The sequence below is a fragment of the Narcine bancroftii genome, chromosome 3 (assembly GCF_036971445.1).
Source record: "Narcine bancroftii isolate sNarBan1 chromosome 3, sNarBan1.hap1, whole genome shotgun sequence".
In the NCBI taxonomy this organism is placed as follows: Eukaryota; Metazoa; Chordata; class Chondrichthyes; order Torpediniformes; family Narcinidae; genus Narcine; species Narcine bancroftii.
This window is the reverse complement of record NC_091471.1, coordinates 51,699,176-51,726,942: the sequence shown is the minus strand read 5'-3', so window position 1 is coordinate 51,726,942 and position 27,767 is coordinate 51,699,176. Positions and strand designations below refer to the sequence as shown.

The 27,767-nt window shown below is 46.2% G+C and overlaps 1 protein-coding gene and 1 long non-coding RNA gene across 17 annotated transcripts in view; one reads left to right on the top strand and one right to left on the bottom strand.

Annotated features, from left to right (window-relative positions):
* Nucleotides 1-6,552, top strand: part of LOC138757169 (uncharacterized) — a 30,978-nt gene extending 24,426 nt beyond the window's left edge. For both annotated transcript variants that reach the window (XR_011353387.1, XR_011353386.1), the window contains 3 exons: nt 1,127-1,160; nt 5,282-5,314; nt 6,122-6,552. This is a non-coding gene — a long non-coding RNA (uncharacterized lncRNA). The remainder of the gene's footprint in view (nt 1-1,126; nt 1,161-5,281; nt 5,315-6,121) is intronic.
* tmem267 (transmembrane protein 267) lies at nt 118-27,621 on the bottom strand. Of its 15 annotated transcripts, none has more exons than XM_069924068.1 (6): nt 27,463-27,621; nt 17,738-17,856; nt 12,633-12,707; nt 6,646-6,753; nt 6,116-6,499; nt 118-894 (listed from the first exon to the last, which is right to left on the bottom strand). In XM_069924068.1, exons 5-6 carry the CDS (start codon nt 6,470-6,472, stop codon nt 559-561), a joined length of 693 nt encoding a protein of 230 aa, XP_069780169.1. In that variant the 5' UTR covers nt 6,473-6,499; nt 6,646-6,753; nt 12,633-12,707; nt 17,738-17,856; nt 27,463-27,621; the 3' UTR covers nt 118-558. The 15 variants fall into 15 exon arrangements, with proteins under 15 accessions (XP_069780169.1, XP_069780175.1, XP_069780177.1 ...); XM_069924074.1 differs by having other exon boundaries at nt 6,674-6,753; XM_069924076.1 differs by having other exon boundaries at nt 6,646-6,673.
* Between the last annotated feature and the right edge of the window lie 146 nt (nt 27,622-27,767).

Here is a 27,767-nt window from a genome sequence, read left to right as displayed (position 1 = left end):
TTCCTGTCAAGCAAAAGTTTGTTATTTTTAAAATTTAAACAATAAATGTAGAATAAAGTAAATGCACATTTTTAAAACAAGGCGGCGGTTATAACATAACTGAATACAGACTACTTTAATTTGAAATTATTAGACATTTCAGGTCAATATAAACAAAGTTGTTCACTGCTTACAAAAGATTGTTAATCATAAATTACCACAACATTTATATTACATTAGATAATCCCAATTCTATTACAACATAGCAACTATTTTCAACAAACTAACATCTTTATATAAATAACAACTAAATCACAGTACATTTAAATTTGATCAATTGAAAACAAGGTGTGAAGATTTGACCACATTCACAATAGAAGCAACAGAGAATACAAATTTAAAATGTTACAGCTACTGGAATACTCAAACTTTAAGCAACTTCAGTGATTGGAATGAGGCTGTCTGAGAATGCATTTCCCCATTCTACAGAAGTTTCACAAAAACGATGCCACTCATTGGCTTTTCCAAATGAACAAAGTTCAGTTCAGAGTTTTACCTTAAAAAGGAAACCATTACATGTTATACATCAATTGCAATTCCATGGGACATAGACATTGTTTCTCTAGTACCAGTCACATACATAAGTACAGAACAAAGGTGTGGGAATGAGGCTGTAGTTGCTATGTAGGTCCAATATGGCACAGCAGCTGTACTTCCAAAGGGACAGAACCAAAGACCATGGCGGACACCATCACGGATATGATGTGAAACCCAAGAAATGGTAACCATCCATGGGAGAAAACACCAAGAATCTTTGAGTTTAAATATCCACATGGCAAGTTTCACTGAAAACGCAACTACAGGTATCACTGTTGAACAATGTAGAGGAGGCCTTTGTGGGAGATGCAGTGCAGCCTAAGAGACAGAAAAGTGCAATTATGGAAAAGCAAAATAAATCTTTGCAATATTCCATCAGAATTTGATTTGAACAAAATGTCCACAACTTAAGAAGTTTGACAGGTCCATCACTAGAAACTATTTGAAAAATTATATTGTTGAAGCTAATTTCCATTTTGTACACCAAAATGAATTATAATCCGAAGGGCTCTGGCCCGAAACATTGCTAATATCCCTTTTCTTCCAATAGATGCTGCATGACCTGCTGAGTTTCTCCGACACTTGTATGTATTTCACCACAATCATGGAGTCTGCAGGCTTTCCTGTTTGACTAATTAAATCTTGCATACAACAGAAGAGGATACCAATGAGTCCTGGGATGCGGGAGGGGAACCCAATGAGTAAAAATCAAAGTAGGATCAAGAAGTATTGCATTTTGGTCTGTCAAACTCGGAAAGAGTTCTGGAGAGTGTTATAACAGAGAGACTGAGGGTTACAGGTGCACCAGTTCATAAAACTCAAAAGTTGGAGCCTCATGATTGAGCTGGGGTAAAGTGTTGGTGAGACTGTGCTTGTGTGAAGTTCTGGTTGCCCAGCTAAAGGCATATCTGACACCAAGAATTTAGACAAGTGGATAATCAAATATATATTTATAGTATAATATATAAATAACATGATATACTGAAATGATAGATCCTTAGAGGATGTTTTCCCAGACTGGTAAGTCAAGATTAGAAAGCAAATCCTCAGGAAAAGAGTGGCCTATTTATATAACGAGGGGAAGGTTTTCATCGTACAGAATGTTATGATTCTTTGGAGTGCTGCAGGTATAATTTGCTGAGTATTTTCAAGTCTTTCCATGGACTTTGGATTCTCAAATCAAGCAAACCGTGCAGAGATGAGTCTGTAAAATGGAGCAGAGGTTTGGCTCACTCTTAATGCCACATTGACCATCGCCAGTGGGCTGATATCGCCTCAAACCGTGCATCTTGGCGCCTCACAGTTCGGTGGGCAGCAACCTCCTTTGAAAAAGACCGCAGAGCCCACCTCACTGTCAAAAGACAAAGGAGGAAAAACCCAACACCCAACCAACCAATTTTCTCTTGCAACAGCTGCAACCGTGTCTGCCTGACCCGCATCGGACTTGTCAGCCACAAACGAGCCTGCAGCTGATGTGGACATTACCCCTCCATAAATCTTCGTCCGCGAAGCCAAGCCAAAGAAAGAATGAATGACAGGGCAGATTAGAAGAGCCGAATAGTCTACTTCTGCTCCATTTTTAGGTTCTTACAAAGACCTCACACACCCCCCACCCCACCTTCTCTTTGCAAATGTCCAAGCCAAACGAATAACCTGGATAAACATAAAGCTACAATTATTTTTAAGAGAGTTGAGAGATTGCTGTGTGTTCTGCTTCACAGAGGCACAACTTACACCCTCAATCCTGATTGCACAGTACAACTCGAGGGCTTCTCCACTCTCTTGATGGACTGCACAGTGACCTCAGCAAAAGCAAGGGGTGAAAGTATTTAATGCTTTCTCATTAATACCGCATGATGCTTGGCAATGTTTCAGAAACCACATTCATAATTGTTGGGTACTTCAACCTCCTCCCTAATCTACACAAGCACATCTCCTGTCCTCCCAGAGGTCCCAACGCCCTAGACTACTGCAACGTATCCACAATGACTGCTATCCCATACATTCACTTTGGCAAGTCAGATCATCGGAATGTGCTGATGCTTCCAATTTACAAAAAGAAGCTGAGGGAGGAAGGGCCCAGTGATGGAAACCATTCAGCAATGGTCCAAGAATAAAAATTACATCCTATGGACTGCTTTGGTTCATTAGACAGTTCTGTATTCAGCAAACAGCCTTGATATGCACACCCACACCACCACAATCACTTGTTTCAAGTATGTCAAAGACTGTGATCAATCAGGAAGATGATAAAGATATTCCCCAATCAGAAACCATGAATGAGTCAGGAAGTCAACTCTCTGCTGAAGGCCACATTAGTGATATTCAAGTCAGGACTCTACAAGAAATCCAAGTAGAAGCTCCAAAATGCCAGGACTGCACCAAATTCCAGTCCCAAGGCAACTACAGCAGGGATGCATGCCATTATGATACAAAGCAAAAGCCAGCAGCACAGAATGCAATACCTTAACACTTCCTGATGAGTTCAACAGGGAGCCAGCAAGGAGGTGACATCTATACCAACTATGTTAACAATCTATGTTGCACCCAAAGTCATTGTTGCTAAAGTCAGGACAGCATTCCAGCAGAAAGTGACTAGCCCAGGTGAGGATCTGGGTTGTGTTCTTACAGCCTGTGCAGATCAACTGGCTGATGCATATACAGGCATCTTTAATTTTTCCCTACAATAGGCCAAAGTTCCATTTGCTTCAAGGCCACCATCATACCAGTACCAAATAAAATCATAACAACAGGTAAAAGTGACGACTGACCAGAGCTTTGAGAGGCTGGTCGTGATTCACTTCAACACTGGCCTACCAATCAACCTTGACCCACTTCACTCTGCCTACCAGCCAAACAGATGCACAGCTGATGCCATCTCCCTAGCTTTCCACCCAGCCTTTCATACCTGGAGGCCAAGGATATGAATATTAGACTACAGTTTATAAATCACAGCTCCCTAGCAACTCAATGCCAAACTTCAGGATCTAGGTCCCGGTATGCCTCCCCCTTCACTCCTCTGCAATTGGATTCTTGACTTCCTGTCTAACAGACTGTAATGATTTCCTCCACGATCGCTTCTCCTCAAGAATGTGTACTCTGCTCTCAATTATAATCGCTCCATACATGACTGTATAGCTAAAAATTTGTTGACAACACTACAGTAACGGGGTGGGTATCAAATAACGATGAGATGGAATAAAGGAGAGCATGAAAGTATTGGCACTGCACCAAGTTAACAACATCTCGCTCAACATCAATTTGACAAATAAGATGATTAATGACTTCAGGAGAGAGGGCATAGTCCAGATCTCTGTCCACATAAATGGTGTTGAAGTCAAAGAGTAGATAGCCTCAAGTTCTTAGGAATAAATATCTTCAATGACAAGAAAAATGGTACTGCTGCTGGAGTTGCTGTAATGGCAGCACTGCCACTGGTGTAGACCTGGGAGAATGGAGATGCAGCACCGTTCTAAAGGATTCAACAGCCCAGACCCAATGCTTGGTAGCTCCATACAGGTGTTAAATGGCCTGTTAAGGAGCCGATGGTGTTTTGAAATAAAATACTGCAATCACAGTTCTGTGCGCAAGATGGCAGCAGTGCTAGGCAGTGGCTATGAGGGGTTGCAGAGCACCAGAAATGGGGAGAACACCCCCCTCCCCCCACACACACATTGAGAAGGAGAAGCAGAACTGAAGACTCAACAGGACGGTGACCAAGGTGGCAGACCAGCGATGGGCTCAGTGGCTGAGTAAACACACAAGCCGTTGCCGACCAAGGCTATTGGGGACTGGCTCAAGGGAAAATTATCTGAACTGGAATTCATGAGGATGCTGAGGGCAAGAAGGGCTTCCAAAGGGCCTCGGGCACTGAAGGCTTCTGAATTGTATCAGGAGTTTGGGTTGCCAATAGATCGAACATGAGTCTGTGTGGCTGCAGAGGCTGCGGGTTTGCTGGGGGTGAATCCACAGACTCTCGATGACTCTGAAGGGAGTCTCTTTTGCTTCTCTGTCTTTCATACTGAAAGGGGCATTAGGCGACACAATTAGCAACTCTTTGTCTGACTTACGGCAGGCAGAAGGCAATTTCGTGTAATATTACTTGTTTGGCACGACAATAAAGGAATCTTGCATCTTGATTCTAGGACAAGCACATCGACGCGCTGACCAAGAAAGCATTCTTGCTGGATGCACTGTATATGGGAGCTGCTCGGTTCAAGATTGAAAGAAGCTTCAGAGATAATGAATGCAATGAAAACTATTTCTCCATTGTATCCATCTACATCTCCTGCTACCTAGGTCTATGTATCTTGTTCTTAATATGCCCAAATGGATAGGGCACATGGAAGCAGTTATGAGAATATGCAAGAGAACACATTTGTTTTCTGATTTTTTTTTAACCATGAAGAACATATGAATGATGCATAATATTGTAGGACTGGAGCATTTGGTTTAATTTAAAACATTGTTGAGGCTTCAGAATGTTAGAGCTATTGTCAATGTTTCCTGTTTTAAACTTAACATTTTATAAAATCTCTACCTACACTTACAATGAAGTTTGACTGGAATGTGATGCACTTAATCTATTTTATTATTTAAGGCAAATAGTTACCATTGTAATGCACATACATACAGTTTTGTTCAAAATGTGAGATTTTCTACCAAGTCTAGAAATAGAATAACAAATGCCCCCTTTTTTGTATAGTAGGGGAAATTGCAGTTTCTGAGGAAAAGATGGGTAAGTGGAGCTGAGTTATTGATCAGATTTTATTGAATGGTGAAGCAGGCTAAAGGGCCCGATTCACGCTGCCATCTCTCTCCCCCTTCGCCCGCCCGAGTTGCGCTGCCGTCTCATTCACCCCTCGCCCGCCCGAGTTGCGCTGCCGTCTCATTCACCCCTCGCCCGCCCGAGTTGCGCTGCCGTCTCATTCACCCCTCGCCCGCCCGAGTTGCGCTGCCGTCTCATTCACCCCTCGCCCGCCCGAGTTGCGCTGTCTCTTGCCCACCCGAGTTGCGCTGCCATCTCTCTCCCTTCTCGCCCACCCGAGTTGCGCTGATGTCTCTCCCCCCTCGCCCGTCCAAGTTGCGCTGCCGTCTCTCTCCCCCTCGCCCGTCCAAGTTGCGCTGCCGTCTCTCTCCCCCTCGCCCGCCCGAGTTGCGCTGCCGTCTCTCTCCCCCCTCGCCCGCCCGAGTTGCGCTGCCGTCTCTCTCCCCCCTCGCCCGCCCGAGTTGCGCTGCCGTCTCTCTCCCCCCTCGCCCGCCCGAGTTGCGCTGTCGTCTCTCCCCGCTGCCCAACCTAGTCACACTGCCGTCAACGTAGGCAGCTGCTGATAATCTTACTTATTGTTAAACCTGGCAGAAAAAATTGTTAAAATAATAACCTTGCGTATAATGCAAACGCCCCCCAATTTGAGCTTGAATTTCGGAACAAAATTTTTCGCATTATATACAAATATTTATGGTAATTTGTGGCAAAGCTTGTAGTAAATTAGACATTAACTAATTTAAGTCAATTGATCTAATTTTATGTTGTCCTTACCTTCAGAGAAAATGATCCAGCTGCAAGAAAGTGGTCAGCATCAATGACAGAAGATAGAAGCCCAGCTAAAATTACTTCATAAAAATCACTCTTCTTTCTCAATCCAATCACAATAGCCCAAGACCACAGTCCAATGGCACCATGTAGTGCATTGTCTGAAAGAGCCCTAAGCCAGTAGTTGCTCTGTATTAATGAAAATTGTAAACACTGATCAGAGAGAAAGCAGAAAACCCCTAATCCAATGCTTGAAATGACTGATGCTGTGCTGAACGTTTTCAATAATGCTTGTGCATTTTCTGTCTCTGTTGCCATTGCAATCGTTGACTGTTTTGACTTGAACATCGTACAATGTGTCATCCATATTTTACATCCATGATCCTCATTCTAAACCAAGAAAGCAAGAGATCTTGTTATTGCCAACCTCAAAATTCAATTAAAACACATTTATTCTATTGGTTGAGTGAGATTTATTTGAGTGCAGTGAATATTCTGTAACTGTAGATCAGAGAGGGAAACTCTTTGTAACCAACCTTATAAGTGATTTCTTCAGTAAAGTACCTGGAAAGAATATTCAAAATATCATTCTTCAATATTGTGTTCAGCTTTGGTTACCGCGCTGCAGGAAATACGTCATCAAGCTGGAGAGGGAGCAGAGAAGATTTATGAAAATGTTGCCGGGACAAGTGGGGTAATCAGTAACAAGGGTGAGAGATTTACAGGTACCTGAGGGTCTTTTTTAAACAACAAAGTACGGTGGGTTTATGGACTGGGCTGCTGGAGGAAGTAGTTGAGGCAGGTAAAATTGCAATATTTAAGGAAAAATAATAGTTACATGGATAGGATGTGCTTTGTGGGATATAGGCCAAATGCAGGCAGGTGGGATGCGTGAAGATGGGACATGTTGGTTGGCATGGGTGTTGGGCTGAAAGGCCTTTTTCCTATATTGTTATGATTCTATAAATATCTCAGACATTTGCCTAAATAACTATGTTAATTAACCATGGAGATCGTCAACAATATTTATTTGAGGGGAGGGGAAAATCAATTTAAATCCAAATTATTGAGAGAACTGAGAAAGTGGGACTGAACAAGATGAGTGTTTAAAAAGCACAGGAAAGATAGGTGCTTGTTATTTTCCCCTTAGGAGCTGTGAGAACAGGACCTTCAATGAGATGATGAGTGTTTAAAAAGCACTAATTCATTAGCGAATTAGCTGTAGCCAATTCTGCGAGTGAGGGAGCAGTGAGTGAGGGAGCTGGACTTTAAGTCTTTGGCCAGCAGAGGCAGTTGTGTGGGAGTTGAGGTAAGACAAGGAGAACTCTATTGAGAAACAAAAAGGATTCACAAGAAGGCACAGCTAATAGCATTTTTTTTTCTGTTTTTCTATTTCATAGACAGTGGGAATGGAAGCCAAAACAGAATGTGGAAAGTTAAGAAAGCCAACAGTATCCCTGATGATGTCATCTGAGAAAATGAATCCAGCTGTAGCTCCTTACAAACTGTGTTAGGGAATTGGAGCTGGAGTTCGATGAACTCCAGATCATTCAGGAGGCTGAGGGGGTGATAGATAGGAGATAGAAGTTAAAGGGATGCAATCACCCCAAAGAGGCAGGTGGAAGAAAGAAAATAGGCAGTCAATACAGGCCACCCCTGTGGTTGTTCCCCTCAATAACCATTGTTGAGTCTGTTGAGGGGAACAACCAACCAGGAACACGCCACAGCGGTCAGGACTCTGTGGAGGTCCTGCAAGGAGAGTTCAGGGAGTTAAGTGCAAAGAAGGTCAGGACCTCCAGGGTGGTCATCTTAAGGTTGCTGCCTGAGCCACATGCTAGTGAGGTTAGAGATAGGAGGATAATGCAGCTTAATACATGGCTCAAGAGATGGTGCAGGAAGGAGGGCTTCAGATTTCTGGATCATTGGACTCTCTTCCAGGGAAGCTGGGATCTGTAACAGTGGGATCTGAACTGAAGGGGGATTAATATCCACGAGGGAAAATTTGCTAGTTTTGCTCCATGGAGTTTAAAATAGATTTACAGGGGAATGAGAACAAGAGTGCCAGAGTAGATACTGGAGAAGAGGAGGCAAAAGATGATGAGATTAAGACTGCATATAAAGACAGAAATCAAAAGGTTGTGACTGGTGGAAATGATATTCTCCAGGTGCATCTATTTCAACACAAGGTGTATTGTAAGAAAGGCAGATAATCTTAGAGTGTGCATTGGCACATGGAATTATGTTATTGTGGCCATTAGTGAAATTTGGTTGCAGGAGGGGCGGGGCTGGCAATTCGAAGTTCTGTTGCTTCAGATGTGATAGAACTGGGAGGGTGAGGAGTAGGGAATGAAGAGGAGTGGCATTGCTTTTTAGCAAATGGGAAAGGTATTACCACATTATTGGGGTTGTATTATAGACCACCCAATATTCAGAGAGAATTGGAAGAGAAAATCTGCAGAGATAGCTGTAATGATAAGAGATTTTAACTTTAGACTTATTGTCTGGGACTCCCATACTCTGAAAGGGCTGATGGCTTAGAGTTTGTCAAATATGTTCAGGAATGTTTTCTAAACAAAAATCACATACAACTTAAAGAACAAATATGACACTTTTGTAAAGATCTGGCAACCATACCTGGACCAAATAGGGCCCAGATACAGTAATAAAAAGGAATAAAGGGTGTAACAGTAACTATTATATATACTAAATTGTAGTTTCCCCAACTATACTCTATATACTTAAAATATATGTAAGCACTGACAGTGAATGGATCTGTATATATGGAAAGGGGGGAGAGAGGGAGGAACTGTTTTGTTTTTGTTTATTGTGCTTGTGAGAAAAAGTTTAATATTTTGGTGTATTCTTAAAATGTTACTATGTATATTTTTTGAAAAAATATTCCAAAATAGGAAAGTTTTCTAAACAATATAGATGTACCAACTAGAGAGAGTGCAATACTAATCTCCTATTAGGGAACAGAACAGATGACATAAGTATATGCAGGGGAAGGCGCCGGATATGCAGGGGAAGGCGCCGGATATGCAGGGGAAGGCGCCGGATATGCAGGGGAAGGCGCCGGATATGCAGGGGAAGGCGCCGGATATGCAGGGGAAGGCGCCGGATATGCAGGGGAAGGCGCCGGATATGCAGGGGAAGGCGCCGGATATGCAGGGGAAGGCGCCGGATATGCAGGGGAAGGCGCCGGATATGCAGGGGAAGGCGCCGGATATGCAGGGGAAGGCGCCGGATATGCAGGGGAAGGCGCCGGATATGCAGGGGAAGGCGCCGGATATGCAGGGGAAGGCGCCGGATATGCAGGGGAAGGCGCCGGATATGCAGGGGAAGGCGCCGGATATGCAGGGGAAGGCGCCGGATATGCAGGGGAAGGCGCCGGATATGCAGGGGAAGGCGCCGGATATGCAGGGGAAGGCGCCGGATATGCAGGGGAAGGCGCCGGATATGCAGGGGAAGGCGCCGGATATGCAGGGGAAGGCGCCGGATATGCAGGGGAAGGCGCCGGATATGCAGGGGAAGGCGCCGGATATGCAGGGGAAGGCGCCGGATATGCAGGGGAAGGCGCCGGATATGCAGGGGAAGGCGCCGGATATGCAGGGGAAGGCGCCGGATATGCAGGGGAAGGCGCCGGATATGCAGGGGAAGGCGCCGGATATGCAGGGGAAGGCGCCGGATATGCAGGGGAAGGCGCCGGATATGCAGGGGAAGGCGCCGGATATGCAGGGGAAGGCGCCGGATATGCAGGGGAAGGCACTGGATATGCAGGGGAAGACACTGGATCCAGCGATCATGATGTCGTTAGCTTCAAGTTGATTTTGGAGAAGGATAGGCTTGGATCTCAGGTTGAGATTCTAATTGGAGTAAGGCCAATTTTGAGGAAATGAGAAAGGATCTAGAATGGGTGGATTGGGAGTTTTTTTGGGGCAAGGATGTGCAAGGCAAGTGAAAGACCTTCAAAGGTAAAATTTTGAGAGTACAGCGTCTGTATGTTCCTGTCAGGATTAAAGGCAAGGTTAGCAGGCACAGAGAACCTTGGGGTTTGAGCAATATTAGGGATCTAGTTCAGATGAAGAGAGAGGCGTATAGCAGGAATAGGCAACATGAATCAAATGAGGTACGGAGGAGCATACAAAAATGCAAGAAAAACCTCAAGAAATAAATCAAGAAGGCAAAAAAAAAAGGACATGAGGTTGCTTTGGCAGAAAATGTGAAGGAAAATCCTTAGGGTTTCAACAGGTATATTAAGAGCAAAAGGATTAGATGGGACAAAATTGGCCCCCTTGAAGATAAGAGTGGTTGGCTTTGTATGGAGCCAAAAGAGATGGGGGAGATCTCAAATGCTTTTTTATCCCCCCCATCAGTATTCACTCAGGAAACAGGCACAGAATTGTGGGAAGTAAGGAACACAAGCAGTAAGGTCATGGAACCTATACAGATTAAAGAGGAGGAAGTGCTTGCTGCCTTAAAGCAAATAAGGGCAGGTAAATTCCCAAGGCCTGACGAGGTATTCCCTCGGAGCTTGAGGGAGGCTAGTGTAAAAATTTGCAGGAGCTCTGGCAGAAATATTTAAAATGTGGTATTCTTGCAGGGCATTTTCACCTGCTCGGCCACAGCTTCAATCATCATTCATTTTGTACTGGAACATGGTGCCTGGAGAAATGGACTTGCGCTCATTTTCTGCAATTGTTCTGCTGGATGCCCAGAGTACTTCAGTCTTGTGACAGCAGTTCTGTCAGTGTATGTGACAAGAGGCATTTTGCAGTAATGACAAACAGTGGCTGTGACAGAGAGGGTCACTGAGTGAACTGAGCAGGTTCTTTTATGAGAGATACATCCACAACATCCCATTCTCTGATCGGGATTTCTGGACTGACATGTATGCGGTTGGAAATTGTCCAAACAGATGTTATGCAATGCATGATTGCAGGTAATTATTGGAATATGTTCTAAGAGATCGGATACAAAATTATTTGGATAGCCAGAAACAGATTATGGCTTTGTGAATGGTAGGTTATGTTTAACCAATCTGGATTCGACAATGGCTGAATGGGAGAAGCCCGAGAGTAGTGGTGGATGATTGCTTCTCAGACTGGAGGCCTGTGACTGATGGGTGTGCCTCAGGGATCGGTGCTGGGACCATCTATATCAATGATCTGGATGATAATGTGGTAAATTGGATCAGCAAGTTTTCAGATGACACTAAGACTGGTGGTGTTGAGGACAGCAAATAAGGTTTTCAAAGCTTGCAGAGGGATATTGACCAACAGACAAGTGTGAGGTATTGCATTTTGTAGGGACAAACCAATAAGGGACATACACTGAGGAGTGTGATAGAACAGAGAGACCTGGGAACTCACATGCATAATTCCATGCAAGTGTCATCACAGGTAGATAGGGTTGTAAAGAGAGCTTTTGGCATATTGGCCTTCATAAATTAAAGTATTGAGTATAAGAGCTGGGATGTTATGGTAAAGTTGTTTAAGACATTGGTGAGGCCAAATATGGAGTTTTGTGTGCAGTTTTAGTCACCTATCTGGAAGAAAGATATCAGTAAGATAGAATGCAGAGATTTACTATGATGTTGTCCGGACTTCAGGAACTGAGTTGCAGGGAAAGGTTAAACAGGTTCGGACTTTACTCCCTGGATTGTAGAAGAATGAGGGGAGATTTGATAGAGGTATTTAAAATTATGAGGGGATAGACAGAGTAAATATAGATAGATAGGCTTTTTCCAATGAGGGTAGGTGAGATACAAACAAGAGGACATGGGTTAAGAGTGAAAGGGGAAAAATTTAGGGGGAATGTGAGGGGGAACTTCTTCATATAGAGAGTGGTGGGAGTGTGGAATGAGCTGCCAGCTGAGGTGGTGAATGCATGGTTAATTTTAACATTTAAGATGACTTTGGACAGGTACATGAATGGGAGAGGAATGGAAGGCTATGGACAGGGTGCAGGTCATTTTAAAAAAATCATATTTGGACATACAGCAATTCTGTTTCTATGCTGTAATGTTCTATGGTTCTATGCTGGAAATTTGAAATAAAAACAGAAAAAATTCAGAAACAGTTAACATTTTAGTTTCAAGATCATTTCTCAAAAATGAAGTTCCATGGTTTTCTATTGTTATTTTATACACGAGTTAGGAATTTCCTCTGATTTTCAAATACTCAGCTTTGTGACTAGCTACTAATATTTTATTTTAATTCTAGGTATAGCAGCAATTAAAAAAAAAAGCCCAATCTGAACCAATCACATTATAGGAACACTGAAGCATGAAGTAACTATTGAAGTTGGCATTTCAAAATCTAACAGATCGATGGCCTAATCTGTGCAATATATTTACAAAATGTTTCACACTGATTTGTGAAGATACAAATTACATAGATTTCTTTAAGAATTTATTATGCAGAAAACATTGTGTTTTATGCTTCATAGAAGCAGTTGATTTGGATCCATAAAGGCTTTCTCTTATGTTATCTGGCTTTTGGATGGGGTCACCCGAACTTACTATGATTGGTTATCTTCTGGAGATCGTTGGACGAAAATGCTTGGACCCAGGTCTTGTAGACATCACCACAGTCTACTGAAAAATTTCCAAAAGAAAATTTGATTGTGGTGTATTTTTCAAATGTTATACATTTTCATACATTAATTTGTATATTTCCTCACAGCAGAGGAGGCCATTTGATCCAATACCTCTATACCAACTCTCAGAACATTTGCTTGGCAAGTGGTTCTCTCACTCATCCTCATTGGTGTACACCGATTCTCCCACCACTTCCACAGTTGAGGTAATATTCATCAGTCAACTAACTTAAATTAACACCAGCACATTTTGAGGGTTCAGGAGGAAAATAGAGCATCAAAATGAAACCTACTAAGTCAAGAGGATGACATGCAAACTCTAGATAGATAGTACTCAAGGTCAGAATTGAATCCAGAGGCACTGGTGCTGTGAGACAGTTGTGTTGCCTAGGTCTTAGCAAAATTTTGATTAGTGAACAGCAACATACCTTACAATCCATAAAATTTGCTTTTTCTCAGTTAAGCACCAGAGAATATAGTGAAGTTGTTACAGATTTCAATGTGATAACTACTACTGATAAAACAAATATGCTTGAGCAAGTCTAAATTATTTCTATTTTTGAAAGTTGCATTTAATATCATGTGATACAAATAAATAGAGGTATCCCCCACTTTTTCCAAAGTTTGTTTTATGCCACTTTGCTTTTATGAAAGACCTACATTACTACCTGTTTTCGCTAACTGAAAGAATCCGAAGAGGATTTCGCTTTTACGAAAAAAGGCAAAAAGCGAAAATAGCATTCAACGTTTGTTTTGCAATGAGCTGTTATAGAGGCAGTGCATAACCCAAGCAGTGAGAGCGGAGCCGCCAAGCTCCTTCCCTGGGAACTACACTCAGCATCAAGCTGCCATAGCTTTGAACTGTGTCTGAGAGCATCTGTGCTTTATCTCGATTTATTTTGTGTATCCTTCCGCAAGATGCATCCTAAGGTATCATAAAAGCCTAAGAGAGCTTGTAAGGGTTTTATGCTTAGTGTAAAACTGGACGTAATTAAATGTTTTGATTGTGGTGAATGAAATAAAGACAATGCGCGTGCATTGAACTTTGTATTATTTGGTAGGTTTTTTTTTGGGTCTAGATTTATGTTGTGTTTGTTTTGTATATAGATATGTTTTTGGGAGATAAATTGGGGCAGGTTTTTTTTTAATGTAGGTCACATACAAACACTTCAAAACATATCTCATTTAAAATACTGGAGCCTTATCATGCTACACAGTCTGGCGCCAAGAGGAAGATGGGTTGTGAGTGGTTAGTTCAGCCTGGTCAAAGCCCTTGTGGTTCATGGAAGAGGAGAGGACTGGCTGCCTAATGTTTCACTTGAAATAAGAGAAACAAAGGAACTCTGTGGTGACCTAAAAAAAAGTCATCATCTGGAGAACCGAGGGGCAAGTTCCTTTGGCAAGACACTGAAGTGGCTGATTAAAAGGAATCAGTTGTGGGAGTCCAGTGAACAACAAATCTCTCTCTGAAAACCGTATGAGAAGTGAGATTGGACTATGAATCAAAGAACTTTTCTGAATTTACATACACATTACATACACATGCACTTAGAATTAGAAGGGGGTTAAGTTAGGTTTTTTTTGTTCAGTCAATAGTGGTAAGTTAAAGTGTGATTCTGTTTTCATGTTTAAAGATAATTAAAAGCAACTTTGCTTAAGTAACCATTTGTCTTGGTGAATATCTATTGCTGCTGGTAATTGCTTCTTTGCTTTACACCATTTTGGCTGATGAAAGGTTTCATAGAAATGCTCTACTTTCAGATACTGGGGGAAACCTATACTCTTAACTATACCACCAGAAACATTTCCAAATCAATGTGTAGCCATGGGTATTTACATGGGCCCAACTATACCTGTCTATTCATCATGTGTGTGTATCAGATCCATGCCACAAGATACATAAAGTTCCTCAACTCTTTCTCCATTACATAGATAACCACGATGGTGCTGCTTTCTGAACCCAAAATGAACTCATCAATTTTATCCGCTTTGCTGCCAGCTTCCACCCCTGCATCAAATTCTCTTTGAGCATCTCTGGAAGCTCTCTCCCCTTTCAGTCTCTAAGTCTCCATTTCAGGAGACAAATGATCAACAGATATCTTTTTAGAAATTCACTAACTCCCACAGTTACCTTGACTACATCTCTTCTCACTGTCTCCTGTAAGGATTCTATTCATTTCTCTCATTTCCTCTATCTCAACTGCATCTGCTCTCAGGATGAGGCTTCCCATTCCAAAATATCTGATGTCTTCCCTCCTCAGAAAAAGTGGCTTTCCCTCTACTGCCATTAACTCAGCCCTCACCTGCATCTCCTTTATTCCCTGTACATATCGTATGCCCTGACCCTTTCCTCCCCACAAATCCCCAGATGCAACATCCCACCAGGCTTTATATCCAACATATTATTCTCCACAATTTCTGACATTCATTATGGGGTCCATAACCAGACACACTTCCCCTCTCCACTTTCCATAGGGATCTTTATCTCTGCAATTCCCTCAACCACACATCCCTTTCCATTAATCATATATCTCCCTCACCACTACTCAAAGCCTCAAATAATCCTTTCAAGTGAAGCAATGGCTCAGTTGTGAATTTGCAGGTGTCATTTACTGCATCCTGTGCTCCTCATGTGGCCTCCTTGACATCAGGGAGACTGATAGCAGATTAGGAAATCGCTTCATTGAGCATCTTCCCTCTGTCCAGTACAACAGCAAGGACCTCTCAGTGGTCAACCATTTCAATTCCACACACCATTACCACGCCAACATGTAGGTCCATAGCCTCGTACTGCCAATTTGAGGTCATGCACCAATTGGAGGAACAACACCTTTTTCCCATCTCGGCAGGTTCCAACCAGAGAACCTCAACAGATTTCACCAATTCTCCTTGCCTCCACCTCCCCCCTTCCCCGTCTCTTTCTCTCTCATCCCTCTCCATTCCTCAAACTCACCATTTCCTTCCCTTCAGTTTCTTATCAGAGAACTATCTTTCTTAAATTCACTGCCCTCTCCCCTTTTCACTTCTCAGTTTCTTTCTCTTTACCCTCCCACCTGTATTCACCTATTATGTCTTACCTGTGTTGCTGCCCCTTGCCCTCCTCCACCAACCCCACTTTATAATTCAGGAGTCAGACTGATTCTGGGCACTTCTGAAGAAGGTTTCAGGCCTGAAATGTCAATTGCCTTTTAATTTATTTTACTCTCAACAGCCAATTTCTCTCACTCATTTAATCAGGCTTGCATAACCTGTCAAACTAATCTTGTGAGGATTTGGCTGGTGGTTTTCCTTAAATGAGAGCTTGGAAATGTAAGCAAGCTCCATGATGTGTCCAGAGTTGAATGTCTTCTTGCATCCAATGCTCTGGTAAATGGAAGGCCTTTAGACTTTATTTGAGATTAGCTCAGTTACTCTATGGGCATCTGCACATTGTGAATCATAGTGTGGTCATACCTTTCCCTTTCCTCAGCTCCACCCATATAACCTCAGTAGTCAAACCCCATGGTCGGTCCTGCCTGAGGACAGCTGTGATATTTTCCCTGACAAACAATCCACTCCTCTCCCTCCCATTCTATCACGTCAAAAGCAACAAAAGCCTGGAACATTCCTGCCCCTCCTGCAACCAAGTTTCACTAATTGCCATAATGTTATAATTCTAAGCTGATCTGCCTTTCCTACAATACACCTTGCATTGAAATAGATGCACTTTAGAAAATTTCCACCATGTACAACCCATTGACTTCTAATGGTGCATGCAATTTTCACATCATCTTTTCCCTCTTCCACTCCTCCACCTGCTCTGGCACTCTGGTTCCCTGCAAATTCCCACAAGGAATATTAGTTCCCCTCCAGTTCAGATGCAAACTGTCCTCTCAAAACAGGTCCCAACTTCCCTGGAAGAGAGCCCAATGACCCAGACACCTGAAGCCCTCCCTCCTGTACCATGTCTTTAGCCATGCATTATCCTCCTATTTATAACCACACTAGCGCATGCACAGGTAGAAATCCTGAGGTCCTGTCCTCCTAATTCCCTGAACTCTCCTTGTAGGACCTCCTCATCTTTTCTACCCATGCAATTGGTCTGTATATAGACCACAACATCTGGCTGCTCACCCTCTCTCCAGAAAATGCCATAAACTCAATCTGAGATATCTCAGATCCTGGCACCAAAGGAAGCTTTTATCAATCCCCCATCTATGGAATCCCCTATCACTACAGCTCACCTCTTCTCTCTTCCCTTCTTAGCCACAGGACCAGACTATGCCAGAGCCCTGATCACCATGATTTGTCCCTGGTAGGTCTCCACCCCCCCCCCCCCCCCATACTTATTATTGAGGGAACAGCCATAGGGATGCCCTGCTTTCCCTGCTTGTTCCCTTTTCCTCTCCCGACTGTCACCCATCTACTCTCCTCCGGTCTCCTAGCTGTGATATTGTTCCTGTAACTCCTGTCTAGCACTCCCTCTGCCTCCTGAATGATCTGGAGTTCATTCAACTCCAGCTCCAATTCTTTAATCAGTTTGTCAGGAGCTGCCGCTGGATGCACTTCACACAGATGAAGTTGTCAGGGATACTGCTGGCTCCCATGTCAACCTACATTCTGCGAGAGGAGCCTTCCCCTGCCTTGTCTGCCATTTCCACTGTTAGACTATTGGAAAAAAATATCTATAACTCCCCTTACCTGGGCCTACTGGCTGAATCTTTTTAGTTCCTCGAATAGTGTTTCTTACTTCAACTCCTACTATCCCTCACCTCTTACCTGTTCTTGCCGTAGTCTGTTGAGCAAAATCCTTACCATTCTGACTTGGTCCACTCTGGAGATGACTGTTCCCTTGATCTTAGTGAAAAAGTGGCCCCTTCTTAATTACTTGCCTATTATGTCACAAAGAGAGGTCATGCAGCTTATTGTGTCCAGGTCATTACTAGCAGAGCATAGCCATGTTCCATCACCCCTCTTATTTCCTTATGATCTATTCTCCTTTGCCTTGCCCAGATGAAGGGGCAATTATACAGTGACTAGTTCACCTACCAGCATATCTTTGGGTGGAAACCAGAGGATCCAGAGAACCCCACATCAATGCAAGAAATGTGCAAGTTGTCAGAGGATCATACCTTGGTTGCTGTACTGATCTTCCATTGTACTTTTGCCTGGACAAGGAAGCATAACTGATGTGTACATTACAAAAGTAAACTCCTCTTGATATGTTAAATATTTATTAACATTGTTTATCTAAAATATCAATAGCAGTGGAGCTGTTTTTGCAGACATTTTAGTTTATCAGAGATCTTATCATGCAAAAGGAAATTATTTCAGATAGGTTGCAGCACAATGACATTTTCATCCATGCAGAGAAATTAACAAGTTACCTTCAAATTGTAAATAAGAGGTCTGAGAAAATAATATAGAATGTACCTATTAGGCCAGTTAAAAAAAAAAATTACATTTTTCTTCTAATTCATGCTGTTGATTCTGGGGAAAAATATCAAATGAGAGACAGGAGTTTGCATTATTTATTTATTTTCTCTATCTATTTGAACATTTTCATTATCAACTGTTGGAATTCCACCTGCAGATTTCCAAGTTAACACAAACTTAAAGAGGTAAAATGACAAGAAATGGAAAGAAATACAAAGCTAGAATCAAGTGAAGAGCAACAGTGGAAAGATTATGAAATCCTGATTGCCAGAAATTCCTCACAAAAAAGGTGTATGTCAGGTCCAGAGGGATCAAGTGATTCCTTGAAGACTACAGAGGATGTAGGAGCTCACATAAAAGGGAAATCAGGAGGACAAGGAGGGGGTAGAAGATCGTTCTGGAAGGCAAGGAGAATTCAAAAAAAGCTTGATGTGTATATTCAAGGGAGAGAATAGGGTTCCTTAAGTATCGATAAGGCCATCTATGTGCACTGGAAGAGATGGATGAGGTCCTAAGCAAATATTTCTCATCTTATAGTCTCTTTTTCTTTGGCTTGGCTTCACGGACGAAGATTTATGGAGGGGGTAAAAAGTCCACGTCAGCTGCAGACTCGTTTGTGGCTGACAAGTCCGATGCGGGACAGGCAGACACGATTGCAGCGGTTGCAGGGGAAAATTGGTTGGTTGGGGATGGGTGTTGGGTTTTTCCTCCTTTGCCTTTTGTCAGTGAGGTAGGCTCTGCGGTCTTCTTCAAAGGAGGTTGCTGCCCGCCAAACTGTGAGGCGCCAAGATGCACGGTTTGAGGCGTTATCAGCCCACTGGCGGTGGTCAATGTGGCAGGCACCAAGAGATTTCTTTAGGCAGTCCTTGTACCTTTTCTTTGGTGCACCTCTGTCACGGTGGCCAGTGGAGAGCTCGCCATATAACTCGATCTTGGGAAGGCGATGGTCCTCCATTCTGGAGACGTGACCCATCCAGCGCAGCTGGATCTTCAGCAGCGTGGACTCGATGCTGTCGACCTCTGCCATCTCGAGTACTTCGACGTTAGGGATGTAAGCGCTCCAATGGATGTTGAGGATGGAGCGGAGACAACGCTGGTGGAAGCGTTCTAGGAGCCGTAGGTGGTGCCGGTAGAGGACCCATGATTCGGAGCCGAACAGGAGTGTGGGTATGACAACGGCTCTGTATACGCTTATCTTTGTGAGGTTTTTCAGTTGGTTGTTTTTCCAGACTCTTTTGTGTAGTCTTCCAAAGGCGCTATTTGCCTTGGCGAGTCTGTTGTCTATCTCATTGTCGATCCTTGCATCTGATGAAATGGTGCAGCCGAGATAGGTAAACTGGTTGACCGTTTTGAGTTTTGTGTGCCCGATGGAGATGTGGGGGGGCTGGTAATCATGGTGGGGAGCTGGCTGATGGAGGACCTCAGTTTTCTTCAGGCTGACTTCCAGGCCAAACATTTTGGCAGTTTCCGCAAAGCAGGACGTCAAGCGCTGAAGAGCTGGCTCTGAATGGGCAACTAAAGCGGCATCGTCTGCAAAGAGTAGTTCACGGACAAGTTTCTCTTGTGTCTTGGTGTGAGCTTGCAGGCGCCTCAGATTGAAGAGACTGCCATCCGTGCGGTACCGGATGTAAACAGCGTCTTCATTGTTGGGGTCTTTCATGGCTTGGTTCAGCATCATGCTGAAGAAGATTGAAAAGAGGGTTGGTGCCAGAACACAGCCTTGCTTCACGCCATAGTTACCACTAGAGAAAGACATCAAGTCGAAGGAACTCAGAAGGTAATAGTCAAGTCTTTTGTAATTCTTTATTTAGCACACTATGAACCATATCCACCAATATATTTACAGATGCATCTCTTTAAATATTCAGTGACATTTTCTCTTTTTTCCCTTCCCACCCCCTCCAAAACAGTAAATATTGAACATATAAAAACAATACAACAACATCTTTATACAAAAGGAATACAAACAAAAAAGACGTATCTTCTACTTATTCACATTAAATCTGATCGTGTTTATCTTCTTATAATTTTAAGTGGTGGTGGTCCGAAGCCTGCTCTTTCTGTTATGTTCCATATATGGTTCCCAGGTTTTTTCAAAGATTGTAACTTTGTCTTTTAAATTATGTCTTTTTTTTCCCCAATGGGATACAGTTAAACTTGGTTATATATTCCGTTATATGGCGAGCTCTCCACTGGCCACCGTGACAGAGGTGCACCAAAGAAAAGGTACAAGGACTGCCTAAAGAAATCTCTTGGTGCCTGCCACATTGACCACCGCCAGTGGGCTGATATCGCCTCAAACCGTGCATCTTGGCGCCTCACAGTTTGGCGGGCAGCAACCTCCTTTGAAGAAGACCGCAGAGCCCACCTCACTGACAAAAGGCAAAGGAGGAAAAACCCAACACCCAACCCCAACCAACCAATTTTCCCCTGCAACCGCTGCAATCGTGTCTGCCTGTCCCGCATCGGACTTGTCAGCCACAAACGAGCCTGCAGCTGACGTGGACTTTTTACCCCCTCCATAAATCTTCGTCCGCGAAGCCAAGCCAAAGAAGAAAGATATTCCGTTAATGTTTATAGTCATATAGTCCAACATGGCCATCTTATGTCTTTATTTTCACTTCTTTTCCACCTCTTCACCACCTCCATCCCTTTTTTCCTATTACTGCCTTTTAAGTTTTTCTTTTTAATCTCAATATATGACAACGCAAAGACATGAAATACCCCAACAATCCCCATAAGCAATAAGCCTTTAACCCCAAATGAACCTCCCCTCCTTGGATTGCCCCTTGACGGAAACTACAACTCCCCTTTCCATTTGGTTTGCAAACTTACTCGCAAGCGTCAACCAATTTCACAATGACTATTATTCTCCCCCCCCCACCCTAGAGAACACTATTTTCCGATACTTATAACAAAGCTCTCTCTTTTTTTCCCCCTTTCTTTTATCCATCTTTAAATCTTTATATATACATTATCTTTACATTTTTACATATTTTTGTATATTTTCTTGCCGGTCATCCTTCTTGTCACTCCACCTCCTCTCTTCTGTCCTGCAAATGTTCAGCAAATTCTTGGGCATTCTTTGGGTCCAAGAACAGTCTATTCCATTCCCCAGGAATAAATACTTTGAGTACTGCTGGATGTCTTAATATAAAGTTATACCCTTTCTTCCATAAGATTGTTTTCGCCATGTTGAATTCCTTCCTCTTTAAAAATTCGAAGCTTATGTCCGGGTAAAAAAATATTTTTTGTCCCTTATATTCCAATGGCTTATTGTCTTCTCTAAACCTTCTTTCTTGCCTGTTCCAGTAGGTTTTCTCTTAGAAATTTTACCAATATGGATCTGATTTTTGATGTGGTGGCAGTTTCGGTACTAGCGCTCTATGCGTCCTTTCGATTTCTATTTCTTCATGTGAATCTGTCATTCCCAGCACCTTCGGGATCCATCCTTTTTATAAATTCCTTCATATCTGACCCTTCTTTGCCTTCTTTCAGGCCCACTATTTTTATGTTGTTTTGCCTACTGTAGTTTTCCAATACGTCATTTTTTTGTGACAATAAATCTTGTGTCTCTTTAATTGTTTTTTGCTCTCTTCTAACTTCCCTCTTAAATAATTTATCTCCATTTCTACAGCAGTTTCTCGATCCTCCACCTCTTCTACTCTTTTCCCTATTTCAGTCATGACCAACTCTAAGCTTTGCATTCTGTCTTCAGCTCTTTTCATTTATCTTTTGATTGAACTAAATTCTAATGATAGCCATTCTTTTATTGACCTCATTTGTTCTTTGAAAAAGGCTTGATCTAAACTTTGTCCTTCTATTTTACCTTCTTCTTTCCTTTGAAATTCTTGGTCTTCTTCTTCCTCTTCTTCTGTATCTGTATCTATGTCTGTGTCACCTTCTTCTCTGTATCTGTGTATCTTCATCCTTCTCTGGTGAGCTGCTGTATCTCCTGTGGTTGGGCCTCCCGCCGCAGGTTGGCCGACCCGCCGCTGGGCCTCCCGCCGCAGGTTGGCCGACCCGCCGCTGGGCCTCCCGCCGCAGGTTGGCCGACCCGCCGCTGGGCCTCCCGCCGCAGGTTGGCCGACCCGCCGCTGGGCCTCCCGCCGCAGGTTGGCCGACCCGCCGCTGGGCCTCCCGCCGCAGGTTGGCCGACCCGCCGCTGGGCCTCCCGCCGCAGGTTGGCCGACCCGCCGCTGGGCCTCCCGCCGCAGGTTGGCCGACCCGCCGCTGGGCCTCCCGCCGCAGGTTGGCCGACCCGCCGCAGGTTGGCCGACCCGCCGCAGGTTGGCCGACCCGCCGCTGGGCCACCCGCCGCAGGTTGGCCGACCCGCCGCTGGGCCTCCCGCCGCAGGTTGGCCGACCCGCCGCTGGGCCTCCCGCCGCAGGTTGGCCGACCCGCCGCTGGGCCTCCCGCCGCAGGTTGGCCGACCCGCCGCTGGGCCTCCCGCCGCAGGTTGGCCGACCCGCCGCTGGGCCTCCCGCCGCAGGTTGGCCGACCCGCCGCTGGGCCTCCCGCCGCAGGTTGGCCGACCCGCCGCTGGGCCTCCCGCCGCAGGTTGGCCGACCCGCCGCTGGGCCTCCCGCCGCAGGTTGGCCGACCCGCCGCTGGGCCTCCCGCCGCAGGTTGGCCGACCCGCCGCTGGGCCTCCCGCCGCAGGTTGGCCGACCCGCCGCTGGGCCTCCCGCCGCAGGTTGGCCGACCCGCCGCTGGGCCTCCCGCCGCAGGTTGGCCGACCCGCCGCTGGGCCTCCCGCCGCAGGTTGGCCGACCCGCCGCTGGGCCTCCCGCCGCAGGTTGGCCGACCCGCCGCTGGGCCTCCCGCCGCAGGTTGGCCGACCCGCCGCTGGGCCTCCCGCCGCAGGTTGGCCGACCCGCCGCTGGGCCTCCCGCCGCAGGTTGGCCGACCCGCCGCTGGGCCTCCCGCCGCAGGTTGGCCGACCCGCCGCTGGGCCTCCCGCCGCAGGTTGGCCGACCCGCCGCTGGGCCTCCCGCCGCAGGTTGGCCGACCCGCCGCTGGGCCTCCCGCCGCAGGTTGGCCGACCCGCCGCTGGGCCTCCGGCCGCAGGTTGGCCGACCCGCCGCTGGGCCTCCCGCCGCAGGTTGGCCGACCCGCCGCTGGGCCTCCCGCCGCAGGTTGGCCGACCCGCCGCTGGGCCTCCCGCCGCAGGTTGGCCGACCCGCCGCTGGGCCTCCCGCCGCTGGGCCTCCCGCCGCAGGTTGGCCGACCCGCCGCTGGGCCTCCCGCCGCTGGGCCTCCCGCCGCAGGTTGGCCGACCCGCCGCTGGGCCTCCCGCCGCTGGGCCTCCCGCCGCAGGTTGGCCGACCCGCCGCTGGGCCTCCCGCCGCAGGTTGGCCGACCCGCCGCTGGGCCTCCCGCCGCAGGTTGGCCGACCCGCCGCTGGGCCTCCCGCCGCAGGTTGGCCGACCCGCCGCTGGGCCTCCCGCCGCAGGTTGGCCGACCCGCCGCTGGGCCTCCCGCCGCAGGTTGGCCGACCCGCCGCTGGGCCTCCCGCCGCAGGTTGGCCGACCCGCCGCTGGGCCTCCCGCCGCAGGTTGGCCGACCCGCCGCTGGGCCTCCCGCCGCAGGTTGGCCGACCCGCCGCTGGGCCTCCCGCCGCAGGTTGGCCGACCCGCCGCTGGGCCTCCCGCCGCAGGTTGGCCGTCCCGCCGCTGGGCCTCCCGCCGCAGGTTGGCCGACCCGCCGCTGGGCCTCCCGCCGCAGGTTGGCCGACCCGCCGCTGGGCCTCCCGCCGCAGGTTGGCCGACCAGCCGCTGGGCCTCCCGCCGCAGGTTGGCCGACCCGCCGCTGGGCCTCCCGCCGCAGGTTGTCCCCCTGCTGGTCGCCCCATTGCCGCTCACCCTCTTCCAGCCCTTCATTCTCTTTCTCACCACTTTTCTTTTCTTCTTTCTTGCTTACTTTCCCCAGCTGAACGCCCTGATACTGGGCGTCTCTCAGCTGGCCGCTCCGCAGAGGAGTCCCCCTCCCACCGGCGGCATTAACCTTTTCTTTTACTTGCGCACTGTGCATGCGCAACTCTCTGCACATGCGCAGTTGTGCACCTTTTCTTGGCTCTGAGAGTATTTTTGAAGTCCGCCGGTCAGGAGGACACCGCTCCTCTGGGAACTCTCCAACACCAGAGATCGGCCGCTCCTCTCCACGGTGGCTCTCTGCTCCGACATGCAGGGAAGACCTTCTTCTTTCTTCTCCAGTAATTTTCCTTCTTCCCTTTCCACTGTTATTCTTACTTTTTCTCTTTTGGGTGCCATCTTCTGTCTCTTCTCTGTAACTTTATCTTTCGCTTCCTGTGTTTTATGTTTATTGAGCTCTGTTTTTTCACACTTTTCTTTTCTCTGGAGAGGGCTGGTTCCACCTGACCAGCCACTACTCCATCACGTGACTCCCTCTGTAATAGTCAAGTCTTGAGGAGAATTTGCATTACAGAAGTACAGGTCCTGGATGTCTTAAAATACATAAAGGTGGATAAATCATCAAAGTCTAACCAGGAAGGGAAAACCAGAGGTGTATGATCCAGTGATCATTAGAATCAGAGGTGGAGAGGGTGAGCATATTTAAGTTCTTGGGAATCACTATCTTGGAGGATCTTTCCTGGATCCAACACTAATGGTGTCATGAAGAAAACATGGCAGTGCCTCAACTTCCCTGAGAGTTTGCGAAAACCTTGAAAAATTTCTATAGTGGTGTAAAGTGTGCTGACCAGCTGCATCACGGACTGGTATGAGGACATCAATAAACCTGAGCTTCAAGCCCTGCAAAAGGTAGTGGACACAGCACATCACAGGTAAAACCCTCCCCACACCTACAGGGAATGCTGCTGTTGGAGAGCAGCAGCAATCATCAAGCATACACACCACCCAGCGTACGTTCTGTACTCGCTGCTACTATCAGGAAAGAGGTATAGATGCCATAAGACTCGCAACACCAAGTTCAGGAATAGCTGCTACCCCTTCACCATCGGACTAGTCAACAACAAACTCAATTAGGGACTCATTTAAGGACTCTTACATTTGGACTTCGCTTTTCTTTTCTCTCTGTAGTACACAGTTTCCTTATATTTATTTACTTGCATGTGTACGTTGAGTACAGGTTTTTTTCCCCACCACCAGTAAGTAGCAATTCTGCCTTAACTGCAGGAAAAAGAATCTCAGGGTTGTATGTGATGTCATGTACTCTGACAATAAATCTGGAAAAGCATTGCAGAAGCATCATTTGGCACCCATGAGGTGTCAGAAGACTAGAGTTTGGCTTTAAAAAAGGGTGCAACATCAAGCCAGGGATGAAGGAAAGTGAGCTAAATGTCAGTGGAGGTAAGTGACGGGATTTTGAGGGAGATGCATATGCATTTGGAAAGGCAAAGGCCGATTTGGTTGGTCAGCACAGCTTTATGCATGGGAAATTGACTCATGACTTTTATTTGAGGCAGAGACCAATAAGATTGACAAGGACAGAACAGAAGACATTCTTTGTATGCCATTTAACAGAGTCCACTATGTCGGAGAGGAGTACAGGGGCCATTTGGGATTGGTGAATCAGGGAGATGTAAAGCCGTGTGGGATTGGTTAGCATTCTGAGTTTCCCTTATTAGATTCCAGAACTGTTAGCCTTCATCTATTGCTGGTGTGGTCCCAAGAGTGGAGAGCAAAAACACAGCGTTCAATCGACTGGTCCCAATGCCAGCTGCTCCGTAGAGATGTTAAACTGTCTGTTAGAGGAGCTGACTGTGATTTTAAACTAAAATCCTGCAACAGCAGGGTCTGTGCCTAAGATGGCAGCACCTGTACTTGGCAGCAGCCATGAGGGGTTGCAGACTTTGGGGAGCAGTGGATAGGTGCAGGGGACTAGAAATTGGAGAACAACCCCCAGTGAGAAGGAGAAGCAGAGAAAATAACCCTACAGGGAGGTGTTCATGGTGGTGGATTGGTGAGGGGCTTGGAGGCTGAGGGACCCACTAAACTGCAGACGACTTACGGTCGGGAGACCAGCACGCAATGCTGGCTGCTCGACAATGGCTTATGGGAGCGAGTTAACGGAGCCAGGATTTGAGAGACGCTGAGGGCAAGAAGGGCTCCTGGAGGCTGCTTAATCATGTTTGAGGTTGGCATCTGTATCTCAGGTTGCCAATGGATCAAACAGGAGTCTGTGCATCTGCCGAGGCTGACAGGAGCACTGGAGGTGAATCCATGGACACTCAGTGACTCTGAAGGGAATCTCTTGTGTTTCACTTCCTCTTGAATTGTGAGGAGTGCCAAACTACTTTAACGGTGACTCTTTTTTTTGCCTTACGGAAGGCAGAAGGCAATTTCATTGAACATTACATGTAATATTACAAAATAATGAAGGAATCTTGAAATCACTTCATCCTGTGCAACTCATCTTTCTCCACTTTTTTTTCTGGCCTCTCTCTCCCCCTCTGTCTGAGATCTGCCAATCTACAGGCTCAGTCATGCTTTGCCTCTTCCCGGTTCACCAATCTCACATAGGTCCCCCCCCACCCCCCGTCCTACTCCTCCCACAGTGTCTTTTTCACACCAGCTTCTCTTCTTCATATCCTCAGTCTCGATAAAAAAAATATTTTTGCCCCTTCTTAATCTCCCTCTGATGCTACAAGTTGTAATGTGACAACTGCTCAAGACATTGGACCATTCTTGTGGGTAAAAATACCAGTGAAGGGGAAAGAATGCAGTGAAGTCATGAGAATATTATCATGAGTAGCAGGCTTCAATATCGAGACTGGGAACTTTTCTCTCTGGAGCCCAGGAGGCTGAGAGGGATCTTATACAGGTATTCAAAATCATGAAGGTAAACAGTGTTTTCCAAGGCAAGGGGAGTCTCAAACTAGAGGACACAGATTTAAGGTGGGAGGAAAAAAAGGAGTTAGACACCAATGGGCATTTCCTTATTGGCCCAACTGCTAGAGGGAGCAGTCCTCATGGACTGAGAAGTAGAGAAGGTTGTAGTATTGAGCCTAGGCGAGTGGGGCCAAAGGGTCTGTTTCCACGCCCTATAAATAGGAGAGCACACGACTCCCCTTTCCAATTAATATTACTGATGCGAGTACCAAGGCTGTATTGCTTTTGCAGCTCACCTCCAAGTCGATGATGGAAATGCATTGATTGAATCCGGCCTTTGTACAGCCACTGCACCTTTTTATCCCCCACATAATGGTGCCTCGAATCCGTTCGTGAAGGCATAAAACTCAGCGAGGAGTTGGGAAGCTCCAGTGGGAAAAGGCTTTGCGAAGGATGGCCCCCCGCCAACCCCCCGTTTCCACAGCATCTTCCCATCCTCACCGAAAACCCCAGACACGACTGACCTGAAGTGAGTCGCAGGCACGGTTCCACTCAATGAAAGGGCCCCCGGGCCACGGCAGCGAGCTTCGCTCCAGCTCCTCACAATGGCACTCACCCAAACCGACTCCACCGCTCGGCGTCACGGCGGGCATCATGACACCCGCCCCCTTGACTCAGCTCGAAGCTGATTGGTAGACGGCCTTGACTCGATTGGGTCAATCACGTGTACGCGCGAGCCTGCGCAGTGTCGGCCCGCGAGCGCCCAAACTTCGGGCAAAGGCACAGGACTAACCGGGCAGCCGCCGAACGGAAGAGGTGGGGGGGGGGG

What these genes read in the sequence shown, in the direction of transcription:
- tmem267 (XM_069924068.1), bottom strand. Translation starts at nt 6,472, where the DNA reads ATGACACATTGTACGATGTTCAAGTCAAAACAGTCAACGATTGCAATG. An exon ending in CTGGATCATTTTCTCTGAAG is followed by an intron (nt 895 to 6,115) that starts GTAAGGACAACA and finishes TCTGTCTCTTAG; the next exon opens with GCTGCACTGCATCTCCCACA.